The 19,279-nt window shown below is 39.3% G+C and overlaps 4 protein-coding genes across 5 annotated transcripts; 2 read left to right on the top strand and 2 right to left on the bottom strand.

Annotated features, from left to right (window-relative positions):
* Positions 1 to 1,460: 1,460 nt before the first annotated feature.
* On the bottom strand, positions 1,461 to 5,860 carry cfap45 (cilia and flagella associated protein 45). Of its 2 annotated transcripts, XM_008425911.3 has the most exons (12): positions 5,752 to 5,860; positions 5,487 to 5,573; positions 4,584 to 4,675; positions 4,279 to 4,423; positions 4,022 to 4,192; positions 3,750 to 3,928; positions 2,758 to 2,887; positions 2,526 to 2,672; positions 2,310 to 2,423; positions 2,024 to 2,217; positions 1,705 to 1,929; positions 1,461 to 1,593 (listed from the first exon to the last, which is right to left on the bottom strand). In XM_008425911.3, the coding sequence occupies exons 1-12, from the start codon at positions 5,752 to 5,754 to the stop codon at positions 1,506 to 1,508; spliced, it is 1,575 nt and encodes a 524-aa protein (XP_008424133.1). In that variant the 5' UTR covers positions 5,755 to 5,860; the 3' UTR covers positions 1,461 to 1,505. The 2 variants fall into 2 exon arrangements, with proteins under 2 accessions (XP_008424133.1, XP_008424134.1); XM_008425912.3 differs by lacking the exon at positions 5,487 to 5,573 and having other exon boundaries at positions 5,752 to 5,842.
* Positions 5,860 to 11,396, top strand: slc37a4a (solute carrier family 37 member 4a). Its single transcript, XM_008425910.3, has 9 exons — positions 5,860 to 5,950; positions 6,936 to 7,580; positions 7,682 to 7,914; positions 8,477 to 8,720; positions 9,017 to 9,175; positions 9,279 to 9,364; positions 9,733 to 9,846; positions 9,962 to 10,100; positions 11,161 to 11,396. The coding sequence occupies exons 2-9, from the start codon at positions 7,433 to 7,435 to the stop codon at positions 11,325 to 11,327; spliced, it is 1,290 nt and encodes a 429-aa protein (XP_008424132.1). The 5' UTR covers positions 5,860 to 5,950; positions 6,936 to 7,432; the 3' UTR covers positions 11,328 to 11,396.
* A 329-nt stretch (positions 11,397 to 11,725) lies between these two features.
* trappc4 (trafficking protein particle complex subunit 4) lies at positions 11,726 to 15,319 on the bottom strand. The gene is made up of 5 exons (XM_008425909.3): positions 15,107 to 15,319; positions 14,848 to 15,022; positions 13,874 to 13,977; positions 12,114 to 12,240; positions 11,726 to 11,974 (listed from the first exon to the last, which is right to left on the bottom strand). The coding sequence occupies exons 1-5, from the start codon at positions 15,279 to 15,281 to the stop codon at positions 11,896 to 11,898; spliced, it is 660 nt and encodes a 219-aa protein (XP_008424131.1). The 5' UTR covers positions 15,282 to 15,319; the 3' UTR covers positions 11,726 to 11,895.
* A 136-nt stretch (positions 15,320 to 15,455) lies between these two features.
* Positions 15,456 to 18,868, top strand: rps25 (ribosomal protein S25). Its single transcript, XM_008425908.3, has 5 exons — positions 15,456 to 15,601; positions 16,965 to 17,054; positions 17,137 to 17,320; positions 18,601 to 18,711; positions 18,802 to 18,868. Exons 1-4 carry the CDS (start codon positions 15,599 to 15,601, stop codon positions 18,705 to 18,707), a joined length of 384 nt encoding a protein of 127 aa, XP_008424130.1. The 5' UTR covers positions 15,456 to 15,598; the 3' UTR covers positions 18,708 to 18,711; positions 18,802 to 18,868.
* Positions 18,869 to 19,279: the final 411 nt, after the last annotated feature.

The following is a 19,279-nucleotide window of genomic DNA, read 5'->3' as shown; positions in this document are numbered from 1 at the left end:
AATGCGCCAGATAATTTGAAAATTTTTTAGTAAATATTTGTGTTTGGAGTAGGCATGCATACTTGTCGACTGGAATTGCAAAGACGTTACGATGAAAAGATTAGGAACCTGGGAGCATTCAGTGCCCATCACCAGCGAGGGGGAGGCAGCCTCAGGCTGACGGACACCAGAGCACCAAACCCGACAAGGAGGCAGATCGTCGAAGAACCAGAGCAGCAGCCATCGATGCCCGAGAGGCACAGGGAGGCACGCAGGGAATCGAACACCCTCAATACAGCACATCCTCACCGTACAAGATCAGTGCCAATTAGAAGAAAAGATGCCTGGTTCCGGACAGTCTGAACTCTCCAAGGAGATCTGACTTTGCCTTGATACAGAGAAGAGCAATCATCAAGGTGAGAGGTCATAGAAGTATGAAAACTTTAAAGGATATTGTGAAAAGAAAATCTTTTGAGCTTCATATGTCATGCTGTGTCATTCCTTCATCACAAACATACTTGGTTGCTTTGATTCTGTTATGCATGTTTCCTTAAATTTCCTGTTTTAGCCATTTAGCGACAGCAGCAATTAGCAAACGCCTTTGACCTGCTAAAAATCAGTAAAAGTGCAAACTGACCCGTTTTTATCGTTGACTGACTGCAGGTGCATCTCAGCAAATTAGAAGATTCTCAAAAGAAAATTAGATTCAAAAAATTACATGCATAGATTGAGTTCACACAGGGATTTAAAGGGATTTATTTGTGTTCAGACGGAAAATGTCTGCCTTCAACTAATAAAAACCCAAATTCTGTTTCTGAGAAAATCAAAAATATTACATGAGAGGCAAGAAGCTTTTATTACAGAAAAGTGCCTCCCTCAAGTCTATGGTATAAGACTTGAGGTTTGAATTAACTTTGATGTGGTGTAAGATGGAGGTGGATCAGCCAGTGACACTGTTGAACTGTTAAGATCAGGCTATTCATTTTCCTCTTAGCAATACTTCATGATAGATTACCCATGACGTTTAGCCAAAGTTATGAGGCCAATCAGTAATTATGATACCATTGTTCGCCACCTCTGAATCTCCCACAATCTTTTGAATGGTCTTCGTTTCAAAATCCTTCCGAGGCTATGGTCCTTCCTGTTGCTTGTGCATCTTTTTCTTCCGTAGTTTTTCCTTCCACTAAACTTCAGCGGCTTATCCTGCTAGTGTAGGAAGTAACTTTTTTGGGGGTTGGGGGGATAACTGGATTTGGGGTTTTCATTTGCTGTAAGCCATACTCATTAGAATTAATATAAAATATATCTGCGTTATGAACCTATGTGCTTGTTGAATGCAAACTGACAGAAATAAATGAACGTTTCCATGAAATTTACATTTAAGATGCAGCTGTAAATGCTTACAGGGATTTCTAAATTATAAATAATTTCTACAAGATACTCGTATATATTTATAAACTGCAATAAGTGTTGTTCATAAATAATAACTACAATTCTTTATTTGTTCTGAAATGACTGGATGAACCTCAGGCCTTCACAGTCCTTGGATCCGTTATTATTTGCCGGGACTTTCGTTCCACTTGTACGCAATACTTTTCAGGGATCCCTGTAGCCCTGCAGACAATAACGGGAACGTCAGGTTTAGTCATTAGAGACACATTTGACTCGCAGACAGAGAAGCAAAATGTGGCATATAAGAGGAAACCGTGTCCAAGACGAACTCACTTGAGCTCCTGGAGTTTTCGCTCTTTGACTTCAAGGAGGCGCATATTCCTCTGCCGTTCTTCTGCAAACATCCGATCGGCCTCCTTGAGCCTTTCTCTGCGCTTTTCGAGAGCAACTTGCTCCTGTTCCCTCACCTGCTGGCGGAGGCTCGCTGCGTGACGCTGCGCTTCCTCGTTATGCTTCTTCTCCACCTCATTCTCTTTGGCTATTTGTTCCACTTGAGTCCTGTGAAAAGAAACGCAGCAGCAACTGAGAAACGTCTAAAGAGTACTTTTGGCTAAATACAGAAGGAGAAAAAAAAAGAGGTAAGTTTACGTACTTCAGCACCCTCTCCATGTCAGCCTTCTCCCGGTTGGCCTCCATCATCATGCAGTACTCCTTGTTTTTAACCTGCTCCAGCCGAGCCGCCTTCAGATTGGCTTCGTCTCTGGCTTTCTTTTCAGCCAGCTCTTTCTGCTGCATCCTCCACTTTCGGTCACTGATGTCCTGGTTCCTCTTAGCACGGATGGCGTCCTTTCCGATTCAAAACAACAAGTGTGCTTTAAAGTGAGCAGATCCCGCTGTGGGGTCACAGCGAGCAGATCCCACGTCGGTCCCTAACTTACCTGCTCAGCCTTGTAATCTTTTGCTCGTTCCTGCAGGGCCCTCAGCCTCGCTATCTCCTTCTCTTTCTCCTTCTTGATTCGTTCTTGCTCTGCTTCAAATTCTTCCTCCCGCTCCTGTCATGAGAACATCGGGGCAGAGCGAAGCACACATGCAGTGTGAAAAGATACACCAGGCCAACGGACAGATTAAATATATAGAAATTGTTTCCTTTTGACCATTTTCTGTTTCAGGTAGTCCATAGCTTTCAAATTGGTCATCTTCTCCTCTTCTAGCCTCTTCTCCTTCGCCCTCGTAACGTCTGCGTTGATGCGCATGATCTCTTTCTGAAGAAGCTGCTGCTCCTTCCTCTTATTCTCCATGGCCTGGGAGAAGACACGCATAGTGGTTGCATTATTTGCCCGAGATTTCCGTGCTTCAGAAAAGTGTACCTCCGTCTTATATCAGCACCTCCTGATATTCCCGGTTCATTCTCTCCTGGTCCCTGTGGACCTGTTCTTTCTCAAGCTCTTTCAGCATGTTGTCATTTAGTTTTTCCTCCATTCGCTCTTTGATCTGGCCGTAAATCTGTTCCTTCCCTCTAAAATGTTGAAGACAAGCATTAGACGTTTTGGCAGATCAAACTAATTCATATAACTGTTCTCTCACTAGTATGAAAAAAAAAAAAGTAATGTGGTCAAAATATGAATTTTGTTTTAACAACTTTCTATATGAATGGAGTACCTTGCCAAAGTTTTCACACCAATTTAACTTTTTTAACAACGGACAAGACGTATGATTTGGTTATAAATATGTCCTCATCAAACTTTCACTCGTAGTTGCACCGGTTCAACCTTGTCTTCCTCTGTGTAAAACACTGTTGTTTTCCAAAAGATGCCCATTTGCCCAGGTTTTTTAAAGTCCTCACTGAGTGCAAAGTGGAATCGAAGTCAAATTCTGTTTGCGTACACAAACTTATTTGTTTTAATGAATAAATCTGATTCTGAAGTCAGAGGTCCAAGCAGACATTTTTTTTCATGACTTGGTATAATAATATTCCAAGTTCATCATCAAACCCAACCATGCAACTCAATATTGCAACCATAACTCATTGCAGCAAAGTAGTGTAACTTTTACTTATCTTCGATTGTATTTAATTGCCCCAAAAATCCAGTTTTTGCATCATCTCGTCATGGCCCTCTTCCTTCATTTTTGGTTAGTTTCTTCAAATGGGATATCTTTAAATTTCACCTATGCTTTACTTTCTGTTGATCTACTTCAATAGCCCAATATAGTGCATTGAAGTTTGTGGTTTTTACTTCAAAAACATGAAATGGTGAATATTTTTACAAGGTACTGTTCATATCGCTGAGTAAAAAAAAGAAAAAGAATGGTCTGTGTGTGTGTGTGTGTGTGTGTGTGTGTGTGTGTGGGTGTGTGTGTGTGTGTGTGTGTTGTTTTACTCCATTCTCTGCTTTTTTTGAAGGTCCTCTATCATCTTCATATCCGCTAAACCTCTGCGTCGCTCCACCTCCATCATAATGTCCAGACGCTTCTCCTCTTTGTCCATCAGGCCCTTGATCTCTTTCTTTTCCACAACCTGCTCGTCCCATGTGGCTTGAGTCTTAGCACACATGATCAACTGTACAGCGCACAAACAGAAGTACTGTTGACAACCAGAAGGCTTTCACTTTATCTAACTTTTGACGTCCATATTGAGTCTATGGATGCCTACTTTATTGAGTGATTTAATCTCCTGCTCTTCCTCCATCTGTAACTCGTAGGCCCGACATTTTATCCGCTTCGAACGCTTCTGGGCATCTTGCTCCACTTCTGTTAATTCTGGTTTTTCTCTTTGAGCTTCGTCTATCTCCACGAGTTGATTCTTTCGCTCTTCAGCAGCTTGCTAGACCAGAACCAGATAAGAAAACATTCAAGTTCTGACCTTTAACTGCAATGCCTTTTTTTTTTACTGAAACTGATATTTGTTACCATTTTTGCCTCTTTTTCTTTAAGGTAAGCTTGTCTTAAGGCTTCTCTCTCTTCACTGACACCAATACGAGCTTTTGAGATGATTCCTCTAATCCCAGATGACGGAAGGGCAATGGTATCTTCTATACGTTCTATCCGTGGGACTCTGCAAGCATTGTGGAAATTTGTGTAAAATGTTGTGTGGATTATGCATGTCACTGCAGCGTCAGTCTTCCAAAGCCATTCGCTGTTGTTTTTCATGGCCCTCACCTGCAATACTAAACATGAACACTTGAAAATTTAAAAGAGACTTTTTGAGACCTGACCTGACAGTCCGGATTAAGTCTTTGGTGATGATCTGAAGGATCCTCTGCTCTTGCTTCGTCTTGGTTGGTTCTTCCATTGATTTGCTGTTGTTCTGGATATTCGAGTGTGAAAACCAACAAACAAATATTCAGTAGCGGCAGTTCATAAAACTACACAGAAATTGAATCGCTCCACCTTTCCAAATATAGTTTTATTTTGAAAAAATGCTTTTTAAAATACATAGAAACAGAATGCGGGCATCTGGAAATCACCCAGATTCTGTTGTCCTTTAAAATATATATTTTCTAAAATGTCACCGTCTACTAGGTTTAGATGTAACTAATCAACCAGGCATCAGCCTTCAAGTAATTTGATTTTGACAGGCAGTTCAACCACTTCTGTTTTGCCGCCTCACCAAGACTTTTCTAAAGTTTTAACCTATGAATGGATCAGCTGATATCTTGATGGACTTTGAGTTTTAAAAAATTTACACATGGAGATAAATCTATTTTTTTTAGTAGTTACATTCCAAAAAATTGCAAACTAAATAAAAAAAAACATTCTGCACTTTATTTTTTTTAATCTTCCATTGTGCATAGTCTGTAATTAAAAAAATGAATTGACCAACATCAATAGATAATCCCTCTATTGTTATGATCACAGGAAAACCTGGTCTGGGGATGGGATATGAAATATTTTATTTTATTTATGCTTGCAAGCATGTATTTGAGTGTACATAATTACTACGAACTAAGTAAGAAACAAAAATCAATAAAGACTGCAATGCATTCTTGAATGGATGCAAATTAATATATATTTTTAAACAATTGGAATATCTTATTGAACGGGTTAAAAATGATTTGAAATGCAAAATTCCAAATCAAGTTGGAGTTCGACCTTCGGTAGGTCAATGTGACCCTCACCGGTTTGTCAAACAGTTCCTCATCCACACCGGATATGTCGGCCAACTTGCGATACCTGCCAGAAGATCTGGAGGTGGACGCGGGTTTCTGGAAGGATCAATAACGCAAAAAAAGAAAGAGGGGAAAAAAAAGAACGAAAGAAAAAAAATCTATCAGGATTTGCGTTAATTAAAAAGAGAAGATGGACTCGGTCGCTCATGCAGCCTAAAATGTAAGGGAAGCAAATAAAGAGGAAACTAAAAATTAATGTTGTTGCAAAACTTACCATAGTGTCGAGAGCTTATCTTCTGTGTTTGCTAAGCAGCCTCCACATCTAATAAACTACATTTAGATACCCGGACACTTGGTCTACATACGTTTTTACAGGTTTGTTGTCGGTTGCTATAGAAATAAAACGCAGTCAGTAAAAGGGGAGGAGCAAGGTACAGGACGTGAACTTTTCTGAGATGCGATCATTCTTGACGGTCAGGAGTCCTTTTTTCCCCCTAAAAATATATTATTTGTTGTTTGGGTTGAAACGATGTCAAACTGACTTTACAAGTCTTATCGAGTTTCAGTTATTATTATTAAATGCTGTTGGTGATGTAGCTGTTTATGAGTTTGTTAGTCACAAAACCAGACGTTGTGTGTTTCACCACACATTCATCGCCAGGACACTGAATCCAAAGAAATAAAAATATTCAACCAGTGTGAATATTTTTATTTCACAAACTGGAAAATAAACAGCAACTAGATTCTGTATTCTGACATTTTAGGAAATCAATCTCCTAAGAGCTGAATTCTACTTAGAAGAAACAGGAAGCAGTTCACTGCAACTATTTTAAATGTAAACATTGGCAAGGATGACAGATTTTCTTATATATAAAATTACAGAACACTGCCTCATACTGTGTTGATCAAAACAGGAAACTAGCGTGAGATTTCACAAAATATGAGTGTCTGCTAAAACGTCAGCTGATAATTTTATGATTTGATTGTTTTTGTCGCCCCCTGCTGGCTACTAGAAAGACAACGCGGTGGTTTATGGTGATTGTATAGATAACGCTTTACTGACAAAATAACACACACACAAAAAAAAATCACTCACAATAATAATAGCAATAGAGATGATAAGTAACATTTTCAACAATTGTGGAGGAGTACATTATACATTCTCCCACGAGAGCCAACGCTATCGTTGTATTGGCTCTCAGGCGCTGGGCGGCGCCATTTGACCCACATGATGCGGAAACTACATGTTTCAGCTTTTTGCAACACTATGTGAACAAACTAGGACAAAGTTATTTAGTTAACTTTTCCAACCGTCATTTTTTCTTTACAGCAAAGCAGGTCCCCAAAACGCCATTTTACGCCATTTAAAGTCATTTCGAACAAGAAGAGCCTTTTAAATGTAAATTGTAACGATTATAAGAAAATGGAGTTGAACTGAATTTCGACTTATATTTTCAGCATGTCTCATTGGATCTGGACTGATGATTCCCAGAGCAAAACAAACCCTCACATGGATGGGAGCCTCCTCCAGCTGCTCTGCGACTATTGGACTCTGGTAAATTATTACACACGCCGGTCAGAGGACTCCTTCAATAACACCATCACATGGACGGACAGCATCAAAGGACAAAGACAGCAATGTCACTAGGGGTTTCCTGAAAGGACTTGGCTCGGCATTCATAGAGCTGTGACATCTCATCAGGTGGTTTTCTGGCCCGAAAAACACACAGGGCGACAACCCAGATTCAATCAGCCTCAGGGTAGAGAAGTTGACCATTAACCTCGCCGCACTGATTGCAAACAGCTCCTGGTAGAAGCAGCTGCTCCTGCACCCTGGATCCCCAAGCAAAGTTCACTGTCACAGGCAGCGCAGGTCTGTGATAGGCAGCCGCTTGATTCCCTCTTTAGGATCCTCTCTGTTTTTCTCAGACTCTGCAAGGACTGAAACTGCAACCATGGCTACAGCAAGTTATGGATACTACAGAGCCACAATATTCCTGGCCATGTTTGTGGGCTACACGCTGTATTACTTTAATAGAAAGACTTTCTCCTTTGTGATGCCTTCTGTAATGCAAGAAATTAAGCTGGACAAAGATGATCTGGGTATGAGACTCTTTTGTGTTTTTTATGTCACAACCTTGTTGCTCTTGCAGGATGTTTGCTAGGACCATTTAAAAGCTGCTGCTCTGTGTTTCTCCTTTCAGGCATGATCACCAGCAGTCAGTCCTTGGCCTATGCTATCAGTAAGTTCATCAGTGGCGTGCTTTCAGACCAGCTCAGCGCTCGCTGGCTCTTCTCCAGCGGTTTGTTCGTGGTGGGAAGCATCAATGTGGTCTTCTCCTGGTCCTCGACTGTGGCCGTATTCTCTGTTCTGTGGTTTCTTAACGGCCTGGGGCAGGGCCTGGGCTGGCCTCCGTGCGGCAGAGTGCTCCGAAAGGTACTCGGCAGCATCCCTGCAAAACAAAGCAATCGCATTTGAATTCCTGATGATGTTTATTTAACCACAGTAATAATACTACTATGCGTAACACTAATCAAAGATATGACATGTTATAATATCATTAAAAAGACACATATTGAAGGGTTGGTGCTGAATCTCCACAGTGAATCCCCAAGATCACTGTGTGGAAAAGTGTCATTGCAGAGATTTAACAGTGGTTTAAAACTGAACCACGCTTTGGGAACCATGAGAACAAATGATCAACATCACATATGCAGTAGCCTATATTTAATAGCGGTGAAGCAAAAAGTGATTGACAGAAGTAGAGGTATTCGTTATACGGTTTAGGTATAACTACTGGTAACAATCAAACTTTGAGATTTGTTTTACCTCCTTTACCATACTGCTTGCTCACTGTTGTTCCACTTACTTAATAAAATAGTTTGTCTCTTCCAGGGGAGCCAGAGTATAGTGTAGGTTTGTGTACTTGTTCAGTAGATGTTGCCATTAATTTGGTATTGTATGCTAACGCATCCTCCTGATGCTCTGGTTGTTTCAGTGGTTTGAGCCCTCTCAGTTCGGGACATGGTGGGCCATTCTCTCCTGCAGTATGAACCTGGCAGGCAGCTTGGGCCCCATCATCGCCACGGTGCTGGCTCAGACTTACAGCTGGAGGACGATATTGTCATTCTCTGGGATGATCTGCCTGGCCGTCTCCTTCGTTTGCCTGCTGGTGATCAAGAACGAGCCCAAGGACGTGGGGCTGCCTAACATAGAGGCGACAACCAAAAAAGGCAAAGGAGGTGAGACTGATGCCGAGTAAGCATTTAGCGTTAAGTTTCAGACAGACTCCATTGTTTCATCACAGGCTTGTCTCAGATAATGTCTGTCTGTTGTGCCGGATGGTTTTCTTATGTGTGTTTGTGGTGCTGTGACTAAAGGTCGGTATTTGGGTGGACTTTACTCCTTCACAGGCTCAGTGAAAACACTGCGTGACGTTAAGAGGTGTTTCTGTTCCTGTCTGAATCTCACTGGTCACGATCTCTGGGGGCACCGTCGTACCAATGAGTGGGTTTCATCCACTTAACTTTCTGCTCAGGCACCTCCGTAGATGACAGCACCCTCTCAGAGTTCCTGCTGTCGCCCTACCTGTGGCTGCTGTCCGTGTCCTACCTGGTGGTGTTCGGGGTGAAGACGGCCTGCACCGACTGGGGGCAGTTGTTCCTCATCCAAGACAAGGGCCAGTCCACGCTGATGGGTACTGACGATGGATAGGGCACACGGACACCTTCAGGGTCTGTGGAGAAATGGGCTGAGAGTTCGGCATATGACAGCTGGTCAATCGGTTTTCTTCTTCACAGGTAGCTCGTACATGAGTGCCCTGGAGGTTGGAGGCTTGTTGGGCAGCCTGGCAGCAGGTTACATCTCCGACAAGGCTGTCGCCAAAGTAAGGCTGACTGAATTATATCCTCTTCTGCGGAAAACATGGCAGAAAAGTTACTTTTACCAGCTGCTCGGTTTATTTAAACCTTCAGAAGAGGAAATATCGAGACACACACACCAGGCCAGAACAAGTGCAAATATTTGTTTCAAATTAGATCAGCTTATGATTTTGTTGTTTACTAAATAGCGCACAATTAAATAAGATGGCATCACTCTTTAATGAACATACTGATGAAGGATGCTTGATGAATCGATAGCTAAAAAGAATGAATGAATAATATTGTGGGCTAAAACACACAAAAAAAGTATCACAATTAGCATGTTTTACATATTCCTTCTTAATATTTTGCATTTTGCCTCTGTTTTATGTAGCAAGGGCTAAGAATCTACGGCAATCCTCGTCACTTCATCCTGATCTGTATGATGGCTGGAATGTTTGTGTCCATGTATCTGTTCAGGGTCACAGTGACTGCTGACAGCTCAAAGGTAACAAAGATCCTAATAGATAGAACTTAATGACTGTACGCCTTTAATGATTGTAATAATCCACAAAGGAGGCTGGACAATCGGCCAGCATGATTTCTTCTCTTTGTACCTTCAGGTTTGGATACTGAGCTTGGGCTCTGCTTTTGGCTTCTCTTCATATGGACCAATAGCGTTGTTTGGAATATTAGCCAATGAAACTGCTCCTCCCAGCTACTGTGGGACATCTCATGCCATAGTTGGTCTGATGGCGAATAGTAAGTGTACAATGTTCTGCAGAAGTATTTGTTCTTCTCAAACTTGCAAAGATTTTGCAAAACTACAACCACAATCCTTAGTGAGGCTTATCAGGATTTAATCTAATAAACCAACAACTTGGCACATCTCTCTGATGTGGATGAAAATGGTGCAGAATTTTTACAATTTTCAGAAAAAAACATCTTTAACATTGCGGTGTGCATTTGCAAACAGCCTCCTCTACTTTCATACCCCTAAACGCAGGACCTCTGCAAGTTTCAGCAAGCTACATTGAAGATTTTTTTTTTCACACCCTTATGATTTAATTTTAGTAGCTTAATGAAGTTAATTATAGTAGCTTAATTAATAATAAAAATAACCTATTAAATTAGTTTAATAAATAATTACCTTACATGATAGTCTGAGCTATCTATACTGTTAAATATTACTTCACTAACTAAAATGTGTGTTTTTCATCTTTAGTGACTGGTTTCCATCTAAATTACATGGTTTTCTAGCTGCACAGTAACCCATTTACAGGCACCAGATTCTTTCACAAGTTTGCAAATATGGTTGAAGTTTATTCCTTTGGATAGAGCTTATAACATTATGGAGTTTATAGTTTTTGCTACATAAAAAGTCAGTAATAAAAACACAAATTTAACTAACAGTCAGATATAATTTAACTACTGTGGGAAGGCCTAAATAAGCTTGAGCAAATTTTCTCAAAAATTCTTGTCTCCCACACATGCAAAGTTGTTAGGTATGCTCCCATAGACTTTCTGCACTGCAAAGTATTGATTTCAGACGACTGAATACAAATGCACTCCACACATTAGATACTTTTTCTCTTTTTTTTGCAAAACATTCTGAGCCATGTATCTTTTTCTATTCAGCTAACAAGTAAGTAGTACTTGGTGGTCTATTAGTTCACATTTCTTTACAGTACACCGAAGATTATGATTGTTTTTGTTTTATTTTCTATTCCTGGTATAAAAGCTGAACTACATTTCACCATTAAATAAAAGATGTCTTAACATGACCGCTTTCATATTCATCCTTTGTTTTTTCCCCCTTTAGTTGGCGGCTTCCTGGCTGGACTACCGTTCAGCACCATTGCCAAGTACCATGGCTGGGAAATGGCTTTCTGGGTAGCAGAGATGACCTCCTTGGTCACCGCTGTCGGATATTTCCTGCTGCGGAACATCCAAACCATTATGGGACCATTGCCCAAGAAGGCAGATTAACGTCATACCTCAACCTCTCCGATACCTCTGCTATCTATCCTACAGGACATTAAAGTGCAAGACACTCAAGATTTTTTATGTTTTTTTTACTTGTACTTGTTTCTTGGTATGCAACAATGAGTGTTTTAACACTAAGTTAACAAATCTAAATGTTTTTCATATAATAAAATGTGCCAAATGGATAAGTGGATTTTTCTATTCAAAGACGACAGTAGTACTCCAACAGAATCCAAATTGTACAGATAAAACTTGCAATGACCAATCATGTCCATGAATGGAAAGTGCAACGCTGCAAGAAAGTAAAATAATTAGTCATTTTCACAGTAGAATCTTGATGTCTAAGAAGTTAAATCTAAAATAATTCATATTAAGCACACATGCAGACAAACAGCCGAATATTCATGGCGTTTAGGTTTTATTGTCAAGTATTTACAAAGCGTTGTGTATATACAGCCTTAATTCGAAACAACAGAAGCGTTCAAGACATAAGTAACAATTTAACAAAAAAATCTCTTATTCCAGTCAGATTTATTTTGTATCGTATGCTGTGATGAGTTAACTCTGATTTTTACGACCCAGCTCCAAAGTTTCCAGCTTTCTCTGCGACCTCCAGCGAACTCTTCAGATTCTGATCAAACAGTTCGCACCTGGATCCAAACACAGGAAAACAAAAATAAACCAAAACTTAATGAAACGCTTGATGCTAACAGGCTACACTGTCATTATAAATATAAAATTTGAAAGTACTGAGCTGAAGGCAACACGGTCCTGTCACTGTCCAGATACCTGATGGGCATTTCCAGGGAGTAGAACGGGTTCTTCAGAGCAAAATCCGAGTAGATCTCGTAAATCTTCTTCAACAAGGCGTCGATACCAGACTGTCGAGGGTCTGCCAGCACAATAAACTTTATCCCTGGTTGAGGAAAGATGGAACAGTGAAGAAAAACAACCCAGTTTAAAAGCAGACAATGAGATTTTATTTGTACAACACAAGAGGTCTTTGTGCAGCCTTGTTGGTCGTTACTGCTTTTTTAAAATTTGTAATATATGTTTTAATTATTCTGCCTTCGAGATGGGCAAGATGTGGTAGCACTTTTCCTTCCTGAACACAAATCTGCAGTGGCATTTTCTCTTCTTTTCCACTGCGAAGAGTGACTAAGAGAAACAGGAAGTCTGTAAAGACTTAAAGCTCATAAACATTTTGATCAGCCTAACACTTTAAAGCACATGCGTCAAACTCACGTGCACCAGGCCAAATCAGGAAGCTGTGCGCTAAAATATTATTGCATCAGTCAAATCATTTTTTATTTATATAGTGCTAAATAACTCGAATGTCTAATCTTATGTAATTTTTAAAAGTACTCCTTGAACTCAACAGAGGTAGTTTTATCTAAACATTCAGTCACAAGTCGGCATTTGACAATATTCACGATCTTGTTGCAGCCCGAAATGAGAATTAGTTTGCCAGACCTACTTTAAAAGTATAAATTACAAAACTGACAGTGAACCATTTTACTGGTGGAAAAAGTGCTTTTTCTACAGTTTTCAGATTAGATCATGTTACTGAGATGATGGATTGCTTAACCTGTGCATCGTTACCAGAGGTGTCTACAGATGTGGAGGGTGCTGTGTGTAGTCTAACACTGTGTCAAGGTTTTTCTTGGATATCAGCAAGTTCTTGCCTAATTATTGTCCAGTCCTTGTACTTGATTAATATTAGGTCAATCTTATTTGCTTTACTAACCTACTTAATATTTATACATCTGGAAAATTTAACAAATGAAGGACAAAGGTAGAAAAAAAGTTAATGTAAAATGGTTTCTCAGAAGGAATCAATCGCTTTTTGTATTACCAAGGGATCTTGTCAAAAACTGATAGAATTATGAATAAACTTGTATCAGATTTTGATGCATATTTATTTGAAATGTGTCTGTCAGTTTTAGCATTTAAAAATAATATATATAAAATTGTAAGAATAAAAAGAAACACAAGGTGCACCCGTTTCAATTTTCTGGCCGATTGACGATTTTTAAAAATCTTGACTTGTCGATTGCAGGTGTTTTTGTCTGAAATGTTGAAAATATGGCAGGAAAGTCGCTGAGTTGGAAACTACTGTTAAATGCTAATGTGCAGACATGACCTGGGGCGCAGGGACAGTGGTTGAGGTTTAGACTTTTGCTGAGGTTTGCTAAGATTGTCTTCACATGTTTATTACTGATCTCCCAAAATTAATAAATCGGGGCCGATTTATCAGCTGGCCAATTTATCGGTGCACCCCTGAAAACCCTCCCACCGTGGTCGATCCCAGTGGATCCAGAACCTCATAATGAAGCAGTGAATCATCGTAAGAAACGCCCAAATAAAGAAAGAACATTCATTAAGAAAACCATTTTGCCTTATAGGTTCAATTAATTAGTTTGCCGTTTTAAAAACAGTCACACTTGTTCCCCGTTTTTCCTCATAATATCTGTTAATTTGCTACGATGGTGCATTTTAATGTCAATATAATGTTAACATGGTAGTTGACTGCTTTATGAGGTACCAACCTGTAAGAGTCTGAAAGCAGTGGAGTTTGAACACATCCGTTTCTAGCATCTCGATGCCTGAACTTCCCACTTCAGGAGACAGCTGTGAACCTATGGCAAATAACCTAGGGAGAAATTTCAAGTGTTAACATCAGTGGCAATTGTAATTAACTTCAAAAATCCAGAAAAACTATTAATGACACTAGGAAGTTCTGTGACCACATATAGGAAGGGAAGCAATGCTTAATTTAAAAAAAAAAAAAAGAAAAAAGGTCTTGTTTTCCTAAGGACTCTACACATTCATGGTTAATTGAAACTACAGACAACTTTGTTTGATTTTATAGCTTCTACAAGACAAGATAAAAATAAGAGACAAAAATAAGCTACAGATAAAGACACTAAAGGCATTACATTAAATCAATATTTAACAAACTTTAGAAAAACAGAGGAATACTCTAGACTTCTTTCTTCCTGTAGTTAGCTCCAGACACCTTCCGATCGACTCTGACCAGCTTTCTTCTTCTGTTAAAGAAAAGCTTCCTAAAGTATGATGCTGCCACAATGTTACATTATGGGACTTGCATTCAGGGCGGCCTGAATCAAACGAATGGCTAATTAGCAGGCCTCAGAAGAAAGGATGAGATGCAGAAATTAGGCAAATTAGCCATTTGATTTATGTATGTTGGTGCAAAGATGCATCTAAAAGTTGCAGGGTAATGACTCCCAGGGACTGCAGATCTCTGTAGGTCTTTCACATAAATTCCTAATAAAATTAATCAATGTTTGTGGTTGCAAAATTATAAAGTATGTAAAATGTAAGAATATTTTTTGTTATCAGAATCCATAATATCTGCGAGCTGCACCTCCCTGCTGCTCCCACTCAGGACCCAGTAGGTTTAAACACACCTCATTTCCTTATTTGGCGTGTTTTTAATAAATAATACCATCTAGTGCATGGCAGCACCAGGCAATGCTTCAGTCCCAGAGTGACTTACGAGTGAAACATGGACGCCAGCATCAGCTTCTCATTGGAGCTAAGGCGAGCCCGTCCAAACCGGATAGAAACCGGATAATTTCCTGGGTCCTTTAAATATTCAAGGATGTCTTTTCCATCGGCTGTATTTTTTCCCAGCACGTCCGCTCCATTGATGGACAGCACTGCGTGTCCAACTGAAAGACAACAGCTTCAGTTACGCAAAAAAATGATCCTAAAACTTCACCTGAAGGCTTCATTAGGTTTTATGCTAACATTACCTTTAATTCCGTCCCGCTGGCCAAACGATACGATGACTTTTTCATCATGATGTTTTAGGACCAGGTCTAAAGGGTAGCTGAAGGTCTTTTCCACTTCAGTTCTTGGTACGTAGTTGTCATACTGGTAAATTAAACCCCCAGCTTTATTCACTACATAAACACTGAAAATCACCATCTTTGCCAGGTCTGACTTCCTCCCATTTGTCACGTGACATCAACACGTACCTTTTTACAACAAAATGTTATTATTTATTTTACGGCAATTTGTTTCTACTTGTCTGCATTTGATTTGAGGTTTTAAAAAAGTCCGCAAAAGTAATATTCTATCTTCACTGCAGTGTCTGGCAGTAAAATTACGTTTTTAAAAAGACTACAAAACATGAGAAAACTCAGGCTCCCAGAATTCCTTTTATCACTTCCGTGCATACGGGTTGTCTAAGGGACAGTTGCACGGGTGAACTTCCTTTCGCTCCGACATCTTGACGAGGAAACATGGTGAGACTACGGATAACACGTTTTATTTGGGAAAATAAAACATTTAAGTGACTTTATTGTGTGTGTTTGAGTCCCCGGTTTTTCGGAATGACCCTTTGGATCAATGCAGGTCATTTGCTTCGATAAAAGTCGTAGGAGAATGCTTATAACTAACTTTACGTACTGAACAAGATGCTAGCTGCTTTGCTAGACCCACCACGCTTTCATCTGCACGGAGCCGACAAAGCTAGCTGAAAGATATTTACGCGAATCATAGCTCTTATTTAAATAATAAACCTCATAAATTATTACGAGCTCTAGCTAAATCATTGTTAGGATACGTAAGGGTACAAAACGACAGCATTTTGTGGTTGGGAGAAAAGGCCATGACACCAGATTGTGTGACCCATCGTATTTCTGCTCCAATCTAGATGATCAACAGTCACCAATATTCTTCACAATACTTTATTAACATAATTTGTCACTTTTCTATGATAAGATGCCACATTTTTCTTTTTGCTTTCTTAGACCTGATCTAAGTCGAGTGCTTATTAACAAGCTTCCTTATTGTGTCGAGAAATCTTTTAGTTACTCGTTTAGGTTTATAGTTGATTTATGGTGTGATGGCTTTCTTTCCATGTAAAAGTATCTTCCTGCTGACTTGAAATTTAAACTTTTGGTCAGCGAAAAATGTTTGTACAATTAGCTTTCTTTGTCAATAATTGATGTCCTGTCTTGCACTGACCCCTCAAATTACTTTTGCTTTTTAAAATCCATTTACAAAACAAAATTAAGCACATAGGCATTTTGCCAAGATTAAGATTTAAATTGTAAGATTATTCATTAGTCTTTACACTTGTTAAATATGTGCACAAATAAATGCTTCTCTTTGTAAAACTATTAACTTACAAATGTTTTCAAAGTTTATGCTATATTTCATCATGTTACAAGGCTTACATTAATATTGTGACTAAATCCATTTAAGATCTTAAACAGATTTTATTTATTTTACTTCAGGGGTTTCTGTTGGGGTGGCTTCTCTGTTTCTGTACAGAATTAACTGAGTTTGAGATCTGCTTTGTGTTCTAATTACCTAAACATTGACAGTATTATAATTTTATTACTTAAAGATTGTCAGATTTAGGACAAACAGATAAAAAAGTAATCAGTGGCAATCTTTTTATACTGGACCAGCTAGTTATTTGGTTATTGACTTTTCCTTTTCTTTTGCTGCTTCATGTTAATCGTGTGAATCAACAGATGTTTCATTAAGCCCAATAATCATAATAAATAACATCAAATCAAAGGGCTCTGCACACATGTATCCGTAGGGTGAGCATGAGGTCAGTGTGAAGAGTTTTAATTTGATGCTTTTTGCTTCCAGCCTCCTAAGCAGGACAAGAAGAAGGACACTGGGAAGTCCAAGAAGGACAAGGACCCAGTCAACAAGTCTGGAGGCAAAGCCAAGAAGAAGGTGAGCGGCGGCCAGCTTTTATCTAAACCTCAAGCAAGTACTAAATGTTTGAATGTAACACGATCCCTTTGCTACCGAGCAGAAGTGGTCCAAGGGAAAAGTGAGGGACAAGCTCAACAACTTGGTCCTCTTCGACAAGGCAACCTACGACAAGTTGTACAAAGAAGTTCCCAACTACAAGCTCATCACCCCCGCCGTTGTGTCGGAAAGGCTGAAGATCCGTGGCTCTCTGGCCAGGAACGCCCTGCAGGAGCTGCTCGCCAAAGGTACACCCTAATATCTGACTGCCATGCAGGTCCATTTAGATGAGCAGGATGTCGTCTAAAGTGGATGTAGATGGTTTCAATTTGCTTGACTATTTAATTTGTCTTATTTTATGTGGAAACGTAACAGAGAAGGACATAGATACTGAAATTAGTTTGTAGAAGGTGTTATAGCAACTATAAACTTTAAAAGTGTCTTTAAAAGCTCTAAAGTGTTGGAGTCAAGTCAATTTTAGGCCTTAAAGTATCTTAAGTATGTCAAAAGTTTCCTTACAAAGTCTGAATTTATATTTAATTTTGTCTGAAATGTGTAGGTGTGTTCTTCCACTGCATCATTTCTTTTCATTATGAAGCATCTTTGAGAAGTGCTGTAGAAGTTGATGTGATTTCACAAAACAATGACATTGGTCAGCTTAAAGTACTGCAGTCACATCAGAGTCAAAATACAAAGTCAAGGTGATGATTACATCTGTGTTCTAGATGTAAGTCAGCTTAATATGATTTTTGGAGTAATTAGGTTAACTTTGTATTTCTCGTTGGTTTTGCACTTCAGTATTAAGAGCTTGAAAGGCCTAAAATGTAACTGCAGAAACCTCGTTGTGAATGTTTTGAATTGGAGAGTCTTTGTCTTTCAGGGGACGCTCGCTCAGAATTTATGTCCTTAATGTGAAGCATTAAGTATAGAGACAAAGATGGCACAAAGTGAAATTTACTGAGAGACGATAAACATTCTTTCAAGTTTTTGTTGTAAGACAATAAGTCAGCAGTCATCAGTGCTGCTCATCAGCTGCCATTTCTATCATATTTAATTCTTCCTGCTTCAAATGACATTTATTCCCTCTGAGTCGTTTTGACCTCTTAAAATATAAAATGCTTGATGGAAACAGGTTTTACACAGAAAAGTTGACTTTAGAACAATTAATGCTTGTCATGTCCCATTTTAAGCGAGACCTGCAGCTATAACCGTTAAATCAGCTTGCGTCATTGACTGTACATCTGTCTGTCTGTTAATGACGAGCATGTTTAGCTTTTTACAGCCAGAGAGAAATAGTGGTCACACTGACCTGCAGACACCTGCTTTGAACAGCTTTATGAGTCATTTAAATCTGACACCTTCAAACTTCAGGGTCAGGCTGACTGATGGAGCAGCAGCCTGTGTGTTTTATTTGAATGTGTCAGCTGTTCCTACTGGGTTACTCTGACATTTTCATACTTCATTGTGGGTTAACTGCACAGGGATTGTAACAGGGATGATCTGAAGTTATTCCTGTTTTGTCTTGCAGGCATGATCAAACTGGTGTCCAAACACAGAGCTCAGCTGATTTACACACGTAACACCAAGGGTGGAGATGAGGAGGCAGCAGCAGCAGCAGCAGCAGAGAAAGCATAATCAGGTACAGCAGGAGACTGGACTTCTCCACACATCTCATCATGTAGTGTATTTTGGTGTCTGTTCTAACTTACCTTCTTTTTTCCTTTTGCAGGTTCTCCTGTGTGTGTTTCCTGTGAGCTGTTTATAATGAAAAGTGTAATAAAATTGTAAAAACAAAATGAGTTTGTCTGTGTTTCTTAAACTGGATTTCATTTCTTTGGTCTCACTGTCACCAGTCACCTGATGAGTCTGACTCATCTAAGCATTTACTCACATTTGCATCTTTATCTGTTCTTGTTCTTTAGTTGCCAGCTGATGGGTTTTAATACTTGAATGTATGAATGAGTGAACTTGTATTAAATGCAGAAGGTATTAGGCTGAAATTGAAGGAGAAGCTCCTTCAGTCTGACAGCTTTGATAAAACATTTCGAAAAATTATCAAAATGAAACAAATAGGAAAAATAACATTGCAAAAAAAAGTTTCCATCAAAATTGTGAATGTAATCACTAAAAAATAAGTATATTTTTCAGTATTTAAAACCTACATAATCTACTGTAGACTCAAGGGATTTATTGCTGTTGCTTATCAT

The sequence above is a fragment of the Poecilia reticulata genome, chromosome 13 (genome assembly GCF_904066995.2).
Source record: "Poecilia reticulata chromosome 13, P_reticulata-male-v2, whole genome shotgun sequence".
Classification (NCBI taxonomy): domain Eukaryota; kingdom Metazoa; phylum Chordata; class Actinopteri; order Cyprinodontiformes; family Poeciliidae; genus Poecilia; species Poecilia reticulata.
The sequence above is the reverse complement of the archived record's forward strand: the minus strand, read 5'-3'. Positions and strand labels throughout refer to the sequence as shown.